This window comes from Aulonocara sp. 'chitande type north' Nkhata Bay, linkage group LG18, assembly GCF_057382095.1.
Source record: "Aulonocara sp. 'chitande type north' Nkhata Bay isolate Kocher_YH1m ecotype deep benthic linkage group LG18, A_spYH_male_GT1.1, whole genome shotgun sequence".
NCBI classification, from domain to species: domain Eukaryota; kingdom Metazoa; phylum Chordata; class Actinopteri; order Cichliformes; family Cichlidae; genus Aulonocara; species Aulonocara sp. 'chitande type north' Nkhata Bay.
Window position 1 is genome coordinate 10,201,687 of NC_141361.1, and position 19,944 is coordinate 10,221,630.

Consider the following 19,944-nt stretch of genomic DNA (forward strand, 5'->3'; position numbering starts at 1 on the left):
GGCCTTCATCATTCTGAGTCATCACCCATGGGTGTTAAATTTGAGCTAAAACTGCACGTAGAAAGGAAATTGTGGGTTAGGAAATGAGATAAAGGTCAATAACCAGCTCAAAGATTAGTTTAGATTCTTGTTGTATTTTATTGGGAAATATGCCACATGGTCTCAAAAAACAAGTCAGATTGTACTTACAAATACTAATTGCAGTAGTAGTAAAAACTAAAGAAAGATAGAAAAAATGTTTGAATAAAGAAAGTTCAGGAAATGTGTGCAAATGGAACAACAGACCTTCTCTTTGGGACTCCAGGACATCAGTAAAAAATTTAGAAAATACAAGAAAACATACGTGGATACCTTAATCTAGTTCATTTGCTTTTATATGAATTTGTTTGGAGACCTTTTTTCTGTGTAAGAAGAACCTGTGAAATAGATCTCTTGGTACAAATGAGTACCAGACCAATCATACCTCTAGACTAAACCCTTAACATATTTTTGACGGGTGTGTTATCCTTCTGGAAGCAGCCATCGGTAGATGGGTGCACTGTGGTCATAAAGGGATGAGCAAGCAACAACACTCAGATAGACTGTGGTGTTTAAAGAAAGTTCAATTGGTACCAAGGTGCCCGAACTGTGCCAAGGAAAGATCGACCACACTGCTACACCACCAGCAGCACTCCGAACCCCGATTTTTCCTCAGATTGTGACCCTAAAATCTGATTGTTGCAACAGAAATCAAGACTCATCCCTCATATTGTACAGTTTTGGTGAGCCTGTGTGAACTGTATCCTCAGTTTCTTGTTCTTAGCTGCCAGCACCCAGTGTGCTGTTTACAAAAAAGTTTGAAACACACAAAACAGATTTGAGAAAGCTAAATCCAGCCACTCGTGGTGCGTCACAATTAATACCAACTTTCATTGAGACCATCTTTCACTGTCAGTTTAAAGACATTGTGGAATTGTGCCTTTACCACTGCCCTCGACTCAGAATGAAGCAGACACCAACTTCGAAGAACCAAAAGAAACACGTGCGCATTGTCACAGGGCATTTGTGGCAAGCAAAATTTAAAATGTTTATGGCTTGGTGCCACAGTTGATTGTCTCTAGAAGTAATAACTCCCTTCATAACAGTATCTCACAAGCCTTAATGTGATAACTAAAAACTCCACCTATTCATCCAAATGTGCCCACGGCAGGATCTTAAGAAACACAACATGGCAACAACCAAAATGCCGTTATTGGGGTTCAAGATCAGGGTTTTACAAACAGATCATGGTAGTCACGGTAACATCGCCCATGTTTTAAATCTTCTCATTTTAATCTCAAATACACAACTGAATTTAATTACTCTCTTATTACTTATTACTAAGCTTATTACTCCCCACAAACATGCTACACATAGAAACTGCATAGTGATGAGTCAAATGTCCTCCAGAACTAAGGGTGGATGCTGGCATGAGATGTCAGAGAGAAAGATTCTTTACACTTAAATAGACTTGGTGCGATGTGATGTCTGCCTCAACTAACTCACAGGCTTTGCTCATCAGCCATTCATCTTCCCAAGTCACACACTGGCCCACTTTAGAATATGCAGTTACTGTAACAGACGTATCCAGGGATCCTAAAAATTATAAACTAGTGAGTTAGCATCTTAGTAATTGAAAAAAAAAGAAAAGAAAAAAAACGTAATGTCAAAGGTCCCATCTGTGATTTTAGAACTTATACATTGTGTAAGTTAGGCTCCTTCAAGGATCCCTACAGGGTCCCAGTTTTACATTTTTTCCAAGAATATGGAAAAACTGGAAGACTAGGAGGAAGGTAGGAGATGTAACAGAATGGAGAGAAGGAAGAAATCAGCATTTGAAAGATTTAACATTTAGCAATTACTTAGACTGATCAATACGAAAAGAATCCACAACTCAAACACAGAATTTTCCATTTATTAGAAAATACAAATAAAGAAAATTATATTTTGTTATTCACATATTACGTATCCTTGAATATGTAATCCAACTTCATGTACAAAGTGAATTTAAATCTTTCCACAACGGCCTTGGGTTTCAGCAATTGTTGATCAGCAGCCTTGTGTAATAAACCTCTGTACTAAAGTAAACAGAAAACACTTCATATAAGGAAGGGGGGAAATTATAAGAGGTTTACTTTGTGATGCACTTTTGAGAGGCATCGACACTGCAGTGGCAGGTTAGGAATTTCATTTCCATGGAAAAAAAAAAAAAAAAAAAAAACCATCATATGATACAAGAAATAGTTTTGTGACACCTGCCTCAGACAGTCTCTCTGTTGGCTTGGTCGGTGCTATTTTAATGGCCTCTTTAAGTCCATCTGACAATTCAGGACACTGTTGTCTATATAAAATACTCAACACTGCTTTAGTAACTAGTTTCTGGATTATGTCTTTGACCCAGGTCATAAATAAAAATACATTTCACACAATAAATATCATCGTGGGTAGGTATAGGTAGTCAAACAAACAAAGAGAAACTTCAAAGTCTTTGACCATTTGAAATTCTTGATAGTCACCATAGATGTAAATGAGGTATTTAATGCACAACCTTCTCTTTGATTCTTCATCATTAACACTCATCCTTTAATTTCTTCAAGGAAATTTTTTTGGGTTAGTGGAAAATGTCACATAATTGAAATCTTGGCTCGACTGGAAAGTTAAAGACTATCCAGCTGTAATTTGTCTTGTTTAAGACCAAACTTGCAGAATGTGGCACTACAGTGCAAGCGCAAATTTCATGTAACTTTAGAAGATACTGTGATTTGAGGTTCAGTGCGCAGCCCATAAGAGGACAGAAATAAAATGCTGCAAAGCAACTATTTGAATGTCTTCGACTAAATTTAAAACTTACCTTACAGTAACTTCTACAACAGTTAAACTCTGTGTGGGTGAACTACACACCAGCCCATATCTTAAAATCTATTTTACTGATGCAAAATTAAATTATTTTACTTTAACAGCATTGGCATGATGTCTCAACCAAAGTTTAGAAAAACTGGTCCAGTATACTTGCTTCGTTATATATGCTATAGTATGGAACAGCAAATAAAAAAGCAGAACGCTAAATTTCAATGTAATTTCAATAATGCATACACTTGTACCAATAAAAACAATCAAATATTTTCGAATTGATATGTGATAATGAGAAATGAAATCTATGTTTGTAACTATTTTCTCTATCTTTTAAAAATGTAATTCAAATGTAAAAGGACACATAAGAAGCAGTGCCCTTTAAAATTCTATTAATATGTCATATGGGTTGAGGTAATGGTTGATTACAGGACTGTATTGGCTACTATAATAAAATAAAGTACTTTTGACACAAAATAAATGTCTTTGAGTAGTTTAGATTTTTTTTAAAAATTGAAGTTCTGCACTTAAATAACAGAAAAAGCTTTTAGTTAGTAGCTTGCAAATATCAAACATTTGTTTTTGGCCTGTTACTTTAAAAAAAAAAAAGTTAGTAACACATAAACGAATGACAAGTCTGAGTAAATGCTCCGTTTACAGACAAGAACATCTGACAGCTTCTAATGTTTCTCACCTACAGAGACATAATGGATTCATTTGTGCAAAAACGCTCCTGTTTTTCTGAATCAGTGAGACCAGTCCATGCACATGCAGCACTGTTTGTTCTGTCTGTGCTGCTGGTTAACTCAGGCACCGGATTTTGTTTAGATGCTAAAATCGGTAATTTTAGCCCATTAAAAGGTGGTTTTCTAGGCTTATATAATTCACCTTTATGAAAATAAGTGTTGCAGGTGCATAAATGCTAAAAATGAGTTGTTTGTGCCAACCAAAGAAACATATTTCACGTAAGATCTCAAAAGAACACGAAAGCTTGATTTCTTGAGTAGTAATGATAATTCCTGACTCCCCACTTAGTGTTACACAGTTAGAAATGAGCTTCCTATGAAGGGTGGCTGTCCTCTCGGGTGAGAATTTCAGCCATCTGGGAGGGGCTCAGAGTAGAGCCGCTGCTCCTCCACATGGAAAGGAGCCAGTTGAGGTGATTCGGGCATCTGACAAGGATGCCTCCTGGGTGAGGTGTTCAGGGCATGTCCCACCGGGAGGAGGCCCCGGGGCAGACCCAGGATACGCTGGAGAGATTATATCTCTCGGCTGGCCTGGGAACGCCTTGGTGTTCCCCCAGACAAGCTGGAGGAGATAGCTGGGGAGAGGGAGGTCTGGGCTTCTCTGCTTAGGCTGCCGCCCCCATGATCCGGCAGCTGATAAGCAGAAGAAGATGGATGGATGGATTTACTTTTGCTCACATTTAAAACTTTGGGAGATACTGCTATTTTTGTATGTTGATGTTTAAGAGATCCCAGAAAAACACTTGAATATACAGCAAACAGTTTGTACTGTTATCAACTATATGACTCAAAGACTCTCTCCTCTTTTATGATTTTAAGATCTCAAGTTTTTCTTTGGATTTCCAAGATAATTATTGTAATTCAGAAAAAAAAAACAGGTGTATTTTTGTTCTTGTCAAGTGAATGCATCACACTTCCATACTCTCAACTTTGTTTCTCTCCTCATATTAATTACACTATTGTGAAAGGCACTCAAGAGCCCAGCACAGAACAATACAGAGCAAGTAAAGAGCAGTTGTGTTGCAGAGCAATTACACTCCTCAATCAATTCAAAAACAGATGAAGTGGTTCGAAGCACCAGGAAAACATTTCTGTGAGCACTTAAAAATATCACAGAAGTCAGATGGATCAGTCATTTTTGTGCTTGAAAAAAAAAAAAAAAAACCTACCTCAAGATTTTGTTCTTCAGATTCAGCCTTTGAGAGTTTTACTACAAGTGTTTATATAAATAATATGAATAACTGTACTTGTGTGCTATGCTTACATATTTTTGTATATTTCAGTCCACATGCAGTTTAAGATGCAGTTTCAGGATGCTCATCTGGTTAAAACTCTTTCCACAGATCTCACAGCTGAAAGGCTGCTCTGTGATTTTCTCACACTGGTGTCTCTGAAATATATCGAAGCTATCAAAGCTTTGGCCACAGTTCGAGCATATGAAGCAGTTTTGCGTGGCAGACTCCTCGCCGCAGTTTCCCTCACGGTCAGTTGACGAGTTCATGTTAAATCCAAAAACACTCACTTCAGGAGTCCGGTCATTCGCTGTGTTGTAATCACTCACAGCCACCTTGTGTATGATATGCTGATTGTGTGGCTCAGGTGTGAGAGTTATATCAGAGCTGCTGGGTTGCATGCCTAAGACAGAATACTGGTCACTGAGCATCATTTCTTCATTTTCTTTGTCTAGAAAAGGCAGATCCTTGATCGGCGACGTATATCCCTGCTGCTCACTCGCGGCTCCGGCAGCAGGACTGAGGTGATACTTGACATCTTGTAGAAGTACACAGACAGTTTGTTCAGGGGCATCGCTGCTCTTCTCAAGCCCAGACGTCCACAGCTGACTTTGATCTGGTGCTGCCGTGCCATTATCAGTCCCTACCTGACCTACAGCCTGAAAATTCTCTCCATTAGGCTCCAGCTTTACCATAACAGTTTCCTCCCTGGCCGTCTCACCGTATGTGGGGCCTGGTAAGGGTTCCTCAAAAGGTGGTAGTCCATTCTTAGATTCTGCCAAGTTCTGCAACAGTTGGTTATCAGGAAGTGTAAACATCATGTGCTGGGGCTCCAGCACATCTGGGTTTTCTCCTTTCCAGAAAAAACAAGAACAGACGTTAATTAGCAGATAGTGTTAGCCAACAAATTTTATACACAATAGTGCTGGTTGTTTTCACATATGGATCCCATAAAGTGGAAAATACACATTTAATGGGGATATAGAAATATGATCAGCAAACCAAAAAAAACTATTCACGGCTTTCGCCGGGCTGCCACGAACCGCTCCACAGGAAGCTGTATCACAGTTGACTCCTGGTTTCAGCATTGATAAACTTATAATATTTATCATGACCAAAACTAAATGAATTATACTGTTAATTTGCTGTTTTTCCTAATGAATTTCTTCAGAAATAAATTTCTTACCATGTTGTGAAACCTGTGTGTCTCATTAGGAAAAAAGTACGAGTTTTTAAGCTTTAACAAAAATGCACTATTCCAGCTACCAAAATGTGTACCTGCTTTTTTCCAATCATCTATAATGTTATAGAGAAGTTCGATACTTTTGCCCCTTCCTTACCATTTCTGTGTGTCTTCATGTGGCCTTTGAGGCTACTCTTCTGATTGAAGCACCTCCCACAGATGTGGCAGCCGTATGGCTTCTCGCCGGTATGAATTCGCAAATGCCTTTCAAGGTGTCCGGCTCGCTCGAAGATCTTGCCGCAGTACGAGCAGATGAAGCACTTCTTTGGTTTGATTACCTGAAAAGATCTGCTTCTCCTCTGATGCACATGATTCATCAAGGTCTCTGTCATACCGTGTAAGCCTCCTTCTTGTGAGATCATAAGAGGGTCTGAGGATCCAAAGGGCGTTTGGGAGATCATGGTGTTTTTGAGTTCACCGTACGGTTTTCCTGGGAAAGAGAAGGTGCTACAAGAAGCTTCAGCTGGTGGAGAGAGTAACTGAGCCATCCCGGGGAACGATGGCATGTTTTGCTCCGAGCTGCTAAGAAATTCTGTACTGCCCATCTCAGGGTTGTTTTGTAGTCTGGGCATCCACTGCTGGCTGTCTCTCTCAAACGCTGCGAAGGTGTCGCCGAGGGTTTCAACTCCTTCTCTTGTCTGCTCGTTTCCCCCGTGAAAGAGCGGTGGCGGTGTGATAGTCTTCTCTGCAGGCTCAGATTTAACCTGTACAGGTGTTGGCAGAATGTCCTCACTCTTAGGTAGAGCATCTTCAACGATCGCTTCTTCAGGGCGATGCGCATCAATAGGTGGATTCACCTCAGGAATCAGTTTCTGCTCAGTCACTTGGATCTCAACAGGTCCTGACTGAATACCTGTTTAAGCAGAGAGAGGAGGAAAAATAAGGTAATTCACCTTTTAAACATTGACGAGTTTATTCTGGTTTCAGAATGGATAATCTTATATTCAATCACTACTCCTCCAATCCAGTTGTCAAAGTATCTATAGATATTTGACCCCGTTGATTCAATGTTGGGTAAAAAGGTGCTTAGACAAAAAAAAAAAAAAAAAAAAAAAAGGCTCTTGCATGAATATATGCAAATAGGTGAATGAGGCTTGTAACAAGAAACCACACTGAGTTCTTAAATAGACTAGAGAAGCACTATATTAAAGTGCCAGACCATTTACAATTTACAAGTCAGTCAGTCCACCATCTCCCCAAGACCTCCACAAACCAACTACGACCCTTCTGTCAAATCATCAGTGCCACTGCTCCAAGTTCCAGTCAGTACCTTCCCCACACTCAAACAAATGAAATTGGGTGGTTGTTACATGTGCAAGATTCAAGCTTGTAATTTGAACTAAATAATTTCATGTTTCTATGGTGAACGTAATTAAATCATGTAGCATCTGCATGAAATTCAGCAACTTAATTTGTACTTGTTAAGATGACATGATACAATCTAGTAAGAGTGGTTCGTTGCCTGGACTCACGACATTCACAAGATCACATTAGATGTCAAACTGCAGGGAAATCGCTGGAGTTTTAAGAGGCAGACAACTACACCCACACCACGTGTATGCTATCGCTATTTATTGTGGTTTAACCTGTCAGGGACAAAACAGTGCAGAAAATTCTGCATCAAGCTTTGTAATCATAGCTTTCCTAGTTTTGCTAGGAAATTGGCGATACTAAATTACCCATGAATGTAAGTGCAAATGGTTGTTTGTCTCTATGAAATCATCAACCCCTATATTGGTTCATTAAGCACGACTAGCAGTAATTGCCTTGATTAACAAAGTAGTTGTTCCAACAACAAGATTTCATTGTGTTTTCCTAAAGTTTTTAACTTGTGTAGAATGAATTAAAACAAATTTCACTCTACATACTGAAATCAATCACTTCAAGTCAATGCAAGTATGCTACGGTGATCCAACGTAATCTGATTACATAAAACCACCAGATGCCAAATGTGTTGGTTTGACATGGTCTAAAATGGGTTACTGTACTTGGTTAAATCACGTGGAAAAAGGTGCCATGATTAAATTGTGTTCATCCAAAGATAGATATTTTTTTGAGTGCATTGTTTCAGCATTTTCAGTGGTGGGCTTTATGCCAAATTGCTTTTAACTATAACTAATTTGTTTTAAAATATGATTTAAATCGGGTGACACCGTGGTTAGCACTGTTGCCTCACAGCAAGAAGGTCCTGAGTTCAATTCCACCATCAGGCCAGGGTCTTTCTATGTGGAGTTTGCATATTCTCCCTGTGTTTGCGTGGGTTCTCCGGCTTCCTCCCACAGTCCAAAGACATGCAGTTAGTGGGGATAGGTTAATTGGAAACACTAAGTGGAGGAAATATTTTTTTAATGGTGCCAGCCTCATCTGAATTAAAGACTAGATTTCATTTAAAGCACACTTAAAGACCCTCCAAGAATGTGGAAAAATTTATATTAAATATAGGTTTCCTGTCCAGACTGAATATAAATGACACAGATGTTTTTGGCCAGAATTTGGCCTGTGGACACCTCAGGACCTCCAGGAGGAACTGGAGAAAACATTGCTGGGAAAATGACGCCTGAAAACACTCAGCTCACTATCGCTGCAATTTCAGAGGTGTGGATGAAAATGGTGGTCTAAGGAGCTTGGAAAGAAAAGCGTCTGGACTTCTTTAAGTTGCTTGAAGACGTTTCACCTCTCATCCGAGAAGCTTCTTCAGTTCTGGTGGTTTGACTAAGGTCTGCTATGAAGTCTATTGTAGTGTTCCAGTTATTTAATTAATGGATAAGTTCATCAAAAATAAGCAAATTTCATTATTCAAAAGTCATTTTAGTCATTATTGAGGCAAAAAAAAAAAAAAAAAAAAAAAAAAAAACCAAACAAAACCAAAGATTAAACTGGTACATGTTCTCAAACTTGAGTCAGGTGTATGTCTGTGGAGTTTTGTGACCTCCAGTTTTTTGTTCAGCGCTTCTCAGGGTGTCAGTTCACACCAGAAATGAAGTGTTTAGTCTTGTGGGTGGGGGTTCGTTGATATTGAAAACTGACCAGATTCTCGCCTCCCTAATCTGCTCTGTGCAACTTGAGGCGTCTTCATCAAAAATAGACCCGGCTCCATTTTAAGCAGCACTGAGACCTCAAGTCACTCCTACAATGCTTCTGAATCACACAGCAGCACATCTGGTGGAACTGTAATCATCATTTTGAGTGGGTGCAATTAGCTCCAGAGGCTTCAGAGCCAGAACATGCAGCCATGTTTGGTATATTCACGGGGTTAGCAGGTTTCAACCTCACACTACAGAAATGGTATAAAACTGCAGAGCGAGCCCCACTGGCAGCCACAGGGAAACTGAGTGTAGAAACTGCAATTAAAATTAATCATTTTGAATTTGTTTATTTATTGGATGAAAGGAATATTCTGCTCACCCCTAAGTTAAATGTCAAAAAACTCATTTTTTATTGTTAATAATAACAACAATTGAGACCAAAAGTGATCAGTTGGTATGGAAAATAATGCTCCTGCTTCTTTACCATCAGCAGTTAAAGCTTTAAGCTGTTTAAAACACAAGTAGTTTAAGCTTTAGAAATTCTTTCCTTTAAACACCCGCAGGGAAGGAAACTTGCGACCCCTGCTTGACAATAATCATGATGTCGTCTATGAAGACATCTGGAAACGGTTTGGATTTGACGCCACACTCGAACACAAAGTTATGGTGGCTTACCAACTATGCTAAATACTTTGAGGGAACCCCTGAAATGATTTATTGTTTCATCTGTCTGCAAACACAGAGGGTCATTTTTGTCCTCTGTGTTGCTTGCTATGCTCTGCTAAGATCAGCAGAAAATAAGCTGAAAATTGGTTAATTGCCTAAAGGTTCGAAGGGCACTGAACATCTCAATAGTGTCACGTTACATGCATGAACTGGGTTTCAACCTCGGTAACTAATATCCGGTGGATCTTGTACAGAGCCCGGTGGTCTTGCTCTGGGTAGCACAAAGCTAAAAATTGGCTCTACAAGGCAGGAAGGGGGACTCTGCTGTTCACTGAGACCCTTTTAAGTCACCTTCCCCTCCACTCACTCACTGTCGTCACACCTAACCCACATAATTTTTCCTGTGCTTACTGACTTCAAACTGTGAACCAAGACTCAGAGACAGAAGATAAAAATAACACACCACAGCGTACAACTAGCTACTAACGTGTCATGTGAGTGACATGAACCTTCAAATTAAAAGATAAAATTACTGCTTCTATATGTTTCATATAAATTACATATAATTTTAAATGTGTCTTTAATCTTTCATTCATTCTTATAAGTAAAATCTATAATACTGTACGCTGGCAGAGAGCCAATGACCCCAGGCATCCAAGTTTGATCCTCCACAAATCCGTGAACCTCCCTAATCCTGCCCTGCTGAAGAATCGTTGAGCAATGTAGTAATTCCCCACCAACCAAACAGCCACCGGTCCTGACCTCCTTCAGTACGATAACAGAGGAGGATACTGCCTGAGTGCACACACCATTATGCAGCAACACCCTGATTTACATGTACCTCCAAACTACTGGAGACCTCAAAACTGCCAAGTGTAACACAAAGTCTTTTGGCCCTTCTGAGAGTGACAATGATTGTGCAGTTACTGAAATATTTGAGCATGTACGACAGATGTTTTCACAACTTTTTCTCTGCTCATGTTCAGACTGTTAGAAAAGCAGAGGAGCAGCTTAACTCATTCACTGCCATTGACGTCTATAGCCGTCAATGGCAGTGAATGAGTCAATGGGTTTAACTCATTCACTGCCAATGGCTGGCAGTGAATGAGTTAACTGGGTCCAGGGCTGCTTTCACCCTGAACCTTTTTAGTCTTTGTACAAAACGAGCTGCATGCGAGGATGTAGACAAACGGTCTTTCATCTGTCAACGTGAAGTCACACTCGAGTTAGTTTTGGTCCCATACCTGAATGGCATTATCACCTAAAAATCAACAGTACTTCTGCTAGTAAGAAACCTTCTGAAGCAGATTTCCTGTTGCGTTAGAAGTGAGAACAGGCAGCTTCGAACCATTTTGTGACAGGTTCCCTTTTAGCGTTGTATGAAGTTCCTGTGTGAAAATAGCTCAAACCTTTATGATAAATATGGCGCTAAATGTAAGGGTCATATTTATTTCTTTTTTGTTTTGCCAAACCTGCCACCAGTAGGGAGAGCTGTCAATCAGTTTGTAGTTCTTCAGAACAATGGCTTAATCTGACAGAGCCGTTGCCTAGGACAGAGTTTGTGACTGTGGTTGATGCTCCTGAAAAACTATAATAAGAAGCTTTTGTGTTTGTCTTTGTGTCTCAAATCATCTAAACGAGCTTTCTGCACTAACCATTTTGGTCGCTTCTGAAAAGCTAATTGGTCGACATATTGTTCTTATACAAAATCTGTTTGTTTCTTTGTCTCCAACTATGCTTAAACAATCGTGAGTTGAGCAACCAAACGTGGAGGACAGGTACATCTAAAGATGGAAGCAACATGGAAGATAAAAGTGAGGAGAAAACATGAATGACATTTGGTGACTTCAAGTGACTATGAGTGGGGCAGGACTCCAACATGAGAGTACGGGACCAATGAGAGTACAGGACCAATGAGAGTACAGGAAACTGTTGACTGGCATACAATCTTAGAGAGTTACCAAGGCAACCAGAACCTGGAATGTCAGCAGGTGAGCAGCTGTCAGCTTCACAGCAAAGTGCAACAAGCAAAGTGCTTTCAGCATGAACAAAGTTTATCTCTCTATCAAGTATATCATGCCATCATGTTGCCTAGCAACCACCAAACAATAGTTAGGTAGGTATAAATGATCAATTATTCTCATCTATGCACCTATAACACCTTTTAAAAGTTTTAAGTTCACAATAACATCTCATTTAGATCCACAAAGACTTATTCGGGCATGTCCTGTTGCTTAGGAACCACCTAGCAATAGGCTAAAACGATCAATTTTTAGTATTTATTTATCTACGACACCTATCATGATTGGACTGTGTTCCTGCATTCAAGAAATATCTCTAAAATTAGAAACACCCTGTCTCAAAGTGATGCTGAAAAACTTCTATGCTCAACTATAGTAATTCATTTACAGGCTTTCCTAAAACATTACCTCATTACTCTCAGGAAAAAGTTATTTGTTATCCTACTTACAATACTTTCATGTTACTCTGTAAAATAGCTGAAAAACTCTGTCTCATAATCACCATTTAACATTATACATACTCTTCTCACATGCAAGGTCTTGAAGAATCAGGCCCAATATAATCTTAAAGACCTTATAATACGATATCACCCCAACAGAGCACGTTTCTGGTACTTAGGGATTAAAAAGTAGAATAGGAGGCAGATCCTTCAGCTTTCAGGCCCCTCTTCTTCTCTTCTTAAATATTTCCTCTTTGATGAAGCATATAGTTGGGGCTGCTGAACCCTCCCTTTTTTTAATACTGCAATAGCTTGCTCATAGGAGCATAGGCATATATCAGCAAAAAAAGAAAGGAGTCATGTGTCTATACTTGCACCCTCAGAATAGTTTGCTTGTTCAGTTGTTGAGTGCTTGAAAGCATTGAAGATGAACACTGCCTTCATTTCCACAAGCTTTAACTGACCAAGTGTTTCACTGATGAGAGCTGGTTACAATCCAACTTAAAGCAACAAACCAAAAACCTCATAGTAGGAAGCATTTTACTTACATCTTCTGTGAATCTTTGTGTGCTCCTTGAGGCTGCATTTCTGATTGAACCGCCTCCCACATATCTCGCAGCGGTATGGCTTCTCACCAGTGTGAATCCTTTTATGCCGCTCGAGATGCCCCGCGCGCTCGAAACATTTGCCGCAGTACGGACAGATAAAGCCTTTCTTAAACATCAGCCTCTTTACCGTCCTCCTCCGTGCCGTGTTGTACGCATTGCGGTACAGACTATAACCCAGTAACCCACGACCAAAGTGGTTCTGCTGAAATCCACCAGAGCTGCTGCAGGACACGGCCAGCCCACTGTCCAAAGACGATTCGGGAAGACACGACAGGGAGTTCTGTCCTAAACGTAAATAATGAGAGCTGTTATGTCCAGTCTCATTTTGTGTCGTCGATCTCCACTGTCCACTTTCATACAGAGGCAGCTCTTCTCCTGGTTTGTCGGACTGTCTGCTGGCCTGTTGATTTTCCTCCTCCACAGGTTCACATTTGACCTTCACTTCAGGTACAGACAGAGTGGCGGGTCCATCATCAGCATGCACATTTTCAAGAGAGTTCTTCACATCACCAGCACCACCCTGGCTTTCTGCAGAAAGATAAACATGCATGTTATAACTGAATTAAACCATCACTAACTTAATTCCAAAACAATTAGAAGCCGGAGGAAGTAATTTCCCCAGGATGATGGTGAGATATGTAAAATGACAGAAACAAACCAATAACATACATTAAAGAGTTGTAACTTTAATTCTTCCCCAAGATGAGAGTCAAGATAGACATTAGTTGAATGCCATTTGTTCATCTGATTTTGTGTTTACACAACTTTTGATCTGCATTTCATGAAGTTTAATGGAGAGGTGAAGCAGTGGCAAAGGAAGAACTTGTTAAACTTTGGTCTGTTATTACGTTCTAAAAGTTTGAAAAACAGAACATTGGTCGTGGCAGAGTATGGACTCTGCACGCACCACTTTAGTTTCACATTATTCAAGTTTTGACATCAGGTCCTTGGTAAAACTTGCAAAACTGTTACATGGCAATATCTCCAAACACTATGCACCATGCGTGAGTTTAAAACTTTTCACAAGGTGCACAGATTTATTTTGGACCTCATAAATAGCAGAGCTAAAAGTGTTATGTGATCCGCCTCAACAAACCAGAAGTTATTCTTGTGAATGACGTGTAACTAATGAGATCTTGGAGTAAATGTAAATATGCCCTTTCGGATTTTGTTCAAGAATCTAATCAATCCTCTAATGATCGTGTTTCACTACCTAAATTTGGCAGGTACTTACATAGTGCTTTCATACTCTAAACGAGCATTAAACATGCTTTTTACTACAAACCTCATTTAATTCTATTTATGTACCAAATCACAACAACAGTCGCCTCAAGGCGCTTGATATTGTAAGGTAAAGAATCTACAGCAATTGACAGAAAACCCAAACAATGAAATGATCCCCTGTAAGGAAGAATTTCTGGTAGAAACAGGCTCGGTGGGGCGGGGCAGTCTCCCATAACCACACATAGTGAGTGAAAATAGGTGAGTGAAGAACAAATACTTCTGTTGGCTTCATCGGGTGAGGGCCTCCAGCTCGCACTGGAACGGTTCGCAGCCGAGTGTGAAGCAGCGGGAATGAGGATCAGCACCTCCATATCTGAGGCCATGGTTCTCAGCCGGAAAAGGGTGGAGTGCCCACTCCGGGTCGGGGATGAGTTCCTGCCCCAAGTGGAGGAGTTAAAGTATTTCGGGGTCTTGTTCGCGAGTGATGGGAGAAGGGAGCCGGAGATCGACAGACGGATTGGGGCTGCAGCTGCAGTAATGCAGATGCTGCACCGGTCCATCGTGGTGAAGAGGGAGCTGAGTGTAAAAGCGAAGCTCTCAATTTACCGGTCGATCTACGTCCCTACCCTCACCTATGGCCACGAGCTGTGGGTAGTAACCGAAAGAACGAGATCGCGGATACAAGCGGCAGAAATGAGCTTCCTCCGAAGGGTGGCTGGCCTCTCCCTTAGAGATAGGGTGAGAAGTTCGGCCATCTGGGAGGGGCTCAGAGTAGAGCCGCTGCTGCTCCACATCGAAAGGAGCCAGCTAAGGTGGTTCGGGCATCTGACAAGGATGCCCCCTGGGCGCCTCCTGGGTGAGGTGTTCCAGGCATGTCCCACCGGGAGGAGGCCCCGGGGCAGACCCAGGACACGCTGGAGAGATTATATCTCTCGGCTGGCCTGGGAACGTCTTGGTGTTCCCCCGGATAAGCTGGAGGAGGTGGCTGGGGAGAGGGAGGTCTGGGCCTCTTTGCTTAGGCTGCTGCCCCCGCGACCCGGCCTCGAATAAAGCGGATGAGGATGGATGGATGGATGAAGAACAAATACTCAACTTTGGCCTATTGTAGTATAACTAAGGGAGGATTCGGGGTTAACTGATCCAGCCCTAACTCTACGGTTTACCATAAAGGAAAAGTTGAAATGTAATCTTAAAAATAAGAGCTGGTTCCACAGAGGATGCTTCCAATTTTACTTTTAAACATCCTAGGAATCACAAGTAAGCCAGGAATCCGAGAGACAATTGGTCCATTGGGGTCTTTAAGATAAGACAGGGCCTGATTATTCAGACAACCCCTGCTGGTCCTGGCCAGAGATGGGCAGTAACGCGTTACTTGTAACGCGTTACTGTAATCTGATTACTTTTTTCAAGTAACGAGTAAAGTAAGGGATTACTATTGCAAAATCGGTAATTAGATTACCGTTACTTTCCCGTAGGAACGCTGCGTTACTGCGTTACTAAAACCGTGATTTTTTTTGCGAGAATGTCTCATGACAGTGACGTAAGCAAGTGCGACGTTGGTGACAGCAGCTGTGTGCAGATCAACAATGGATAATATATCGAGTGCGGGAGAGAGTATGAGCGTGCAGCGTTTAAAGTGTGGAAGTACTGACCTTACTTTGAGTTTGATTCCATAAAAAGTGACAAAAACATTAGCGTCCATCGTGCGTGGGAAGAAAACTTCTTTTTACAGCGAAAAAAACCCCTAAACTTCCGAGCAAGCACCGAGTAGCTACGACGTGATGGGAAACTCACAGAGACACTCGCGCGGATTCTTCAACTGACCGCAGCACACCTACACCAGGGTAACCCTCCGCCTACCCTGCTCCTGCTTTACAGGTGAAAATAGAGCAAAAGGACCGCTGAGTCTTTGACTTTATTTATTTTCTGCTGTGTTTTACTTGCATCTGTTTGAAAGAGTGAGTGAAAACACAAAAAATATTTTATTTTATGTGCTGGAATGTGTAGAAAATAGGTTTAAATGTTAAACTAATTTATTCAAGTCAGAGAATGTTGCATATAATTAAATGTTTTGCTTGATGCATAAAGTTAAAAGATTAAAACTGATAAAACAAGTTAAAAAAAGAGACTTTTCCATTTGATTACATTTTGTATGATGGATTATGTAGAAAAAGTAGAATTGGGCTGAAAGATCTATCACTTTATCACCTCTTCAGGTTGTAAATCGTGTTTTTAAAAAGTAACTAAGTAACTAAGTAACTAAGTAATTAATTACTTTTGAAAATAAGTAATCAGTAAAGTAACGGGATTACTTTTTGGGGGGAGTAATCAGTAATTAGTTACTGATTACTTTTTTCAAGTAACTTGACCAACACTGGTCCTGGCAGATGGCCGACCTTCCCTGAGGACATTCTGCTGGAGGTTTTTTCCTCTTTAAAAGGGAGTTTTTCCTTTCCACTGTCGCCAAGTGCTCGCTCAAAGCGGGTTGTTTGATTAGTGTCTTTATCTTACAATATAAAGCACCTTTGACTGTTGTTGTGTTTTGCACTATATAAATCAAATTGAACTGAACCGATGTTGTACGTGAGGAGAATTATTGTAAAATTAGATTCTGGATTTAACAGGAAGCCAACAAAGAGAGGCCAGTGTGAGAGGAACACGCTCTCTTTTTCTAGTCCCTGTCAGTACTCTCACTGCAGCCTTTTGGATTAACTGAGTTTTTAGGACAGCCTGATAATAATGAATTACAATAGCCCAGCCTAGAAGTAATAAATGCATGAACTAGTTTTTCAGCATCACTCTGAGACTGGATGTTTCTAATTTTAGAGATACTGCGCAAATGCAAGACAGCAGCCCTACATATTTGTTTAATATTGCCCATTGACTGAGAGCTTTCAAACCATCCCTCACTCTGATGGATTCATTGGAGGAGCCAAGGATTCAACCACCCACCCTGCAATTAGCGGACAACCTGCTTTATCTCCTATGCCACAAATCCATGAGCTGTACAGCTCACTAAATATGTGAATATTAGTAATATGTAAAAGCACCACTATCTCGACTTCTTGTACATTTTGGAAAGCTACAGCGCTTAATACATTTTTAGACGACCATCCAATATAAGATTTATGCCACAGCTGCCCTAAATTAACAGTAATTACCAAAATCAATCTGTAATGGTTAACCCACCATATCCACAAGCTCTTTTATTGAAGTGATACTTTTAATATAACTATTGTTGACATCCAATAACTTTTCAATTTGATTTTACAAAAAAAAAAAAAAAAAAAAAAAAAAAAAAACAGACAATACTATTACTTTTTTAAAGTAAGATGACAAATTACTTTTATTTACTTGCATTCACAAACAAAAAATAATATTAATTTTACTGGTTAACTGTTTGATTAATTTCCGACTTCTCAAAGGAGTCCAGTGTGCCAGCTCCAGTGTGAGTAATCAAATGTGAATTCAGTCATTTTTTGTTTTAAACTTGTTTTTGACAGATTTCTAAAATATGTTCTTTCTTGTTTTTAATGGCAGTTAAGCAATAAATACAGTAAGCACAACTGGTGCACTGAACTCATGCCCGTGTAAGTAATACTGTTTATTCTGACCTATGTGAGCAGGCGGGAGAGACTCATGAAACAAACCAAATATTTGTACCAAATGTTCTTCAAAATGAAACGAATCACTCAAAGATCTACAACAAAGTGAGAAAATAGATTTGTGTGTTTCATATCTGTCCCCAGAAAAGGTCCACATGGCATCTGGACAAAAATCTATTTCTAAGTAACTTCTGCTAATATCTTATCGCAAAGAAGAGAAACAATTTTGTAATGCTTACATTCTTTTCTTTACACTATATAACTGCAAACACGCCAGCTCATTAAAAAGACCTATTTTGGTCCTCATGTCCTGCAGCCAAAAGATAAATGATCCAAAATGACCACTGGAACGATTTCCCATATTATTGCAGAGCAAATAAAAGCCAAAGCCTTGTGCTGGGGGATTTTTCACAACGTGGCAACACAAACATTTGTTCTTAAATTATTATTTTTTCTCTAGAATTTAATAAAGTATTTCTCTACCTTTACACAACCCCTTTATAAAAGTTTGAAAACTGAGATTTGTGCATTTTCGTCCCTGACAAACCTTGCATCAGTGTACCAGTAAGTTGGCACCCCTCAGCAAAGAGGTGCCAGGTTAGCACGGCAGCTACAGGGTGTTGAGGTGTGGTTTAGCTCGGGTCCAGCTCACCATCTCTCCCGTGGTGGTCGGGTCTCAGGGTCACCGCCTGCTGGGTTACTCTCAGCTCGCCGTGCAGGAGCTCGATGTTGCTCTTCAGCTTCTTGATCTCGTTTTCACGCTGGCACATTTCCAGCCGCAGCACCACCATGCCATCCTCCACAACTTTGGCGATTTCTGCCACGGCTGCTTTGGACAAGGCATCAATCACGGAGGCGATCTGGGAGCGCAGAGCAACGCTGCTCAACATTATCGTGAACCGACCAAGGAGTGAAGGAGGGCTGAACTTTAAAGCCAGAGAAGCGGCTCGGTGGGTCCCACGTCAGGGAGGTGAGTTAACGGCTGCGTCTAAGCGAAGCAGGCCGATGCGGGAGCCGCTGGCTCTTCCCAGCCTGCAGGCATTTGGTTAGCCTGATGTTGGTTTTTAATGAGTACAAAGAGATAAACACTTTCTCGTTTTACGGAAGTGATGACACACATACCGTAAAAACGCGAAGAAGAGCGCAACGCATATTGTCACCGCACTTCTGGGGCTGCTGGACCTTTTTTTGTTGAACCAAAAACAAAAAGTCTTCAAAAGACTAAAGTAGGAAGTTTACGAGAATCTAGAGAAAACATGCTATTTTCAGGTTTTATCTTAAAGGGACCATATCGCTTTACTCTTCAAGCATTTACTTATGAGAAGTTTCCAATGTTTCCAGTCACGTCAATACAACACACACAGCAGCTGTGAGAGGAGGTTGCAGGGACCATCTATAAAGTGCAACACGACAAAAGAAATCATACACTTTCATAACATTTGAATCTGGATTAATTACAGTATGTTCATCTAAAAGTGTTGTAACCAGAGTCAGGGATTATTTTAAATTCCCACCAGTTCTATGCACCAACACGGACGATCTGATTTCCTCGTGTCAGCATTGTTCCCACATCATCATAATTAATGTTGTTCCAGGTTCAACATTGCAAGTGACCAATCACCTTCTTGTGACGTAATTCCTTTGCGACTTCGAAATACCCGTCAATTCGCCTGTCCGCCGAATTTGAAGTCAATTTAGGATACTTTCCTTTAATAAACGGTAAGCATTATACATATGTTCCTCACTTGGCTTGCTGTTTGTTTGCTAGCGATAGGCTACTTGACGCATTAGCTAACCAGTGTTCTCTAGACCAGCGTTCCCCAACTTTTTGGGTGTTTCGTGGCCCGGGGGTTGGGTCAGGCAAAATTGCAGTAGCTTCCCTGATCATTTTACAAACATAAGTGAAGAGAATCTGGACTAAAAGGCCTAGACTTATGGTTGTGTGCTGAATCTATGAATCAAACTATCACCTGGAAACATAATTAACTGGTCCATAGCTGTGAAACTGGACATGAGTTCTTGATTCTATGGAGATTAACAGTAATCCAGAAATTTACAAATTTGTCCTGGTACATCGCGTAAATGTTGTCCCAGGGACATCGCGTAAATGTTGTCCCTGGGACATTGTGTAAATGTTGTCCCTGGGACATCATGTAGAATTTGCCCTGGGACATCGTGTAGATGTTGTCCCTGGGACATCGCGTAAATGTTGTCCCTGGGACATTGTGTAAATGTTGTCCCTGGGACATCATGTAGAATTTGCCC

At 40.5% G+C, this 19,944-nt stretch overlaps 1 protein-coding gene across 1 annotated transcript; it reads right to left on the reverse strand.

Annotated features, from left to right (window-relative positions):
• Nucleotides 1-1,917: 1,917 nt before the first annotated feature.
• On the reverse strand, nt 1,918-18,768 carry LOC147308013 (uncharacterized). The gene is made up of 4 exons (XM_086270503.1): nt 18,332-18,768; nt 12,791-13,378; nt 6,187-6,942; nt 1,918-5,699 (listed from the first exon to the last, which is right to left on the reverse strand). The coding sequence occupies exons 1-4, from the start codon at nt 18,567-18,569 to the stop codon at nt 4,894-4,896; spliced, it is 2,388 nt and encodes a 795-aa protein (XP_086126629.1). The 5' UTR covers nt 18,570-18,768; the 3' UTR covers nt 1,918-4,893.
• Nucleotides 18,769-19,944: the final 1,176 nt, after the last annotated feature.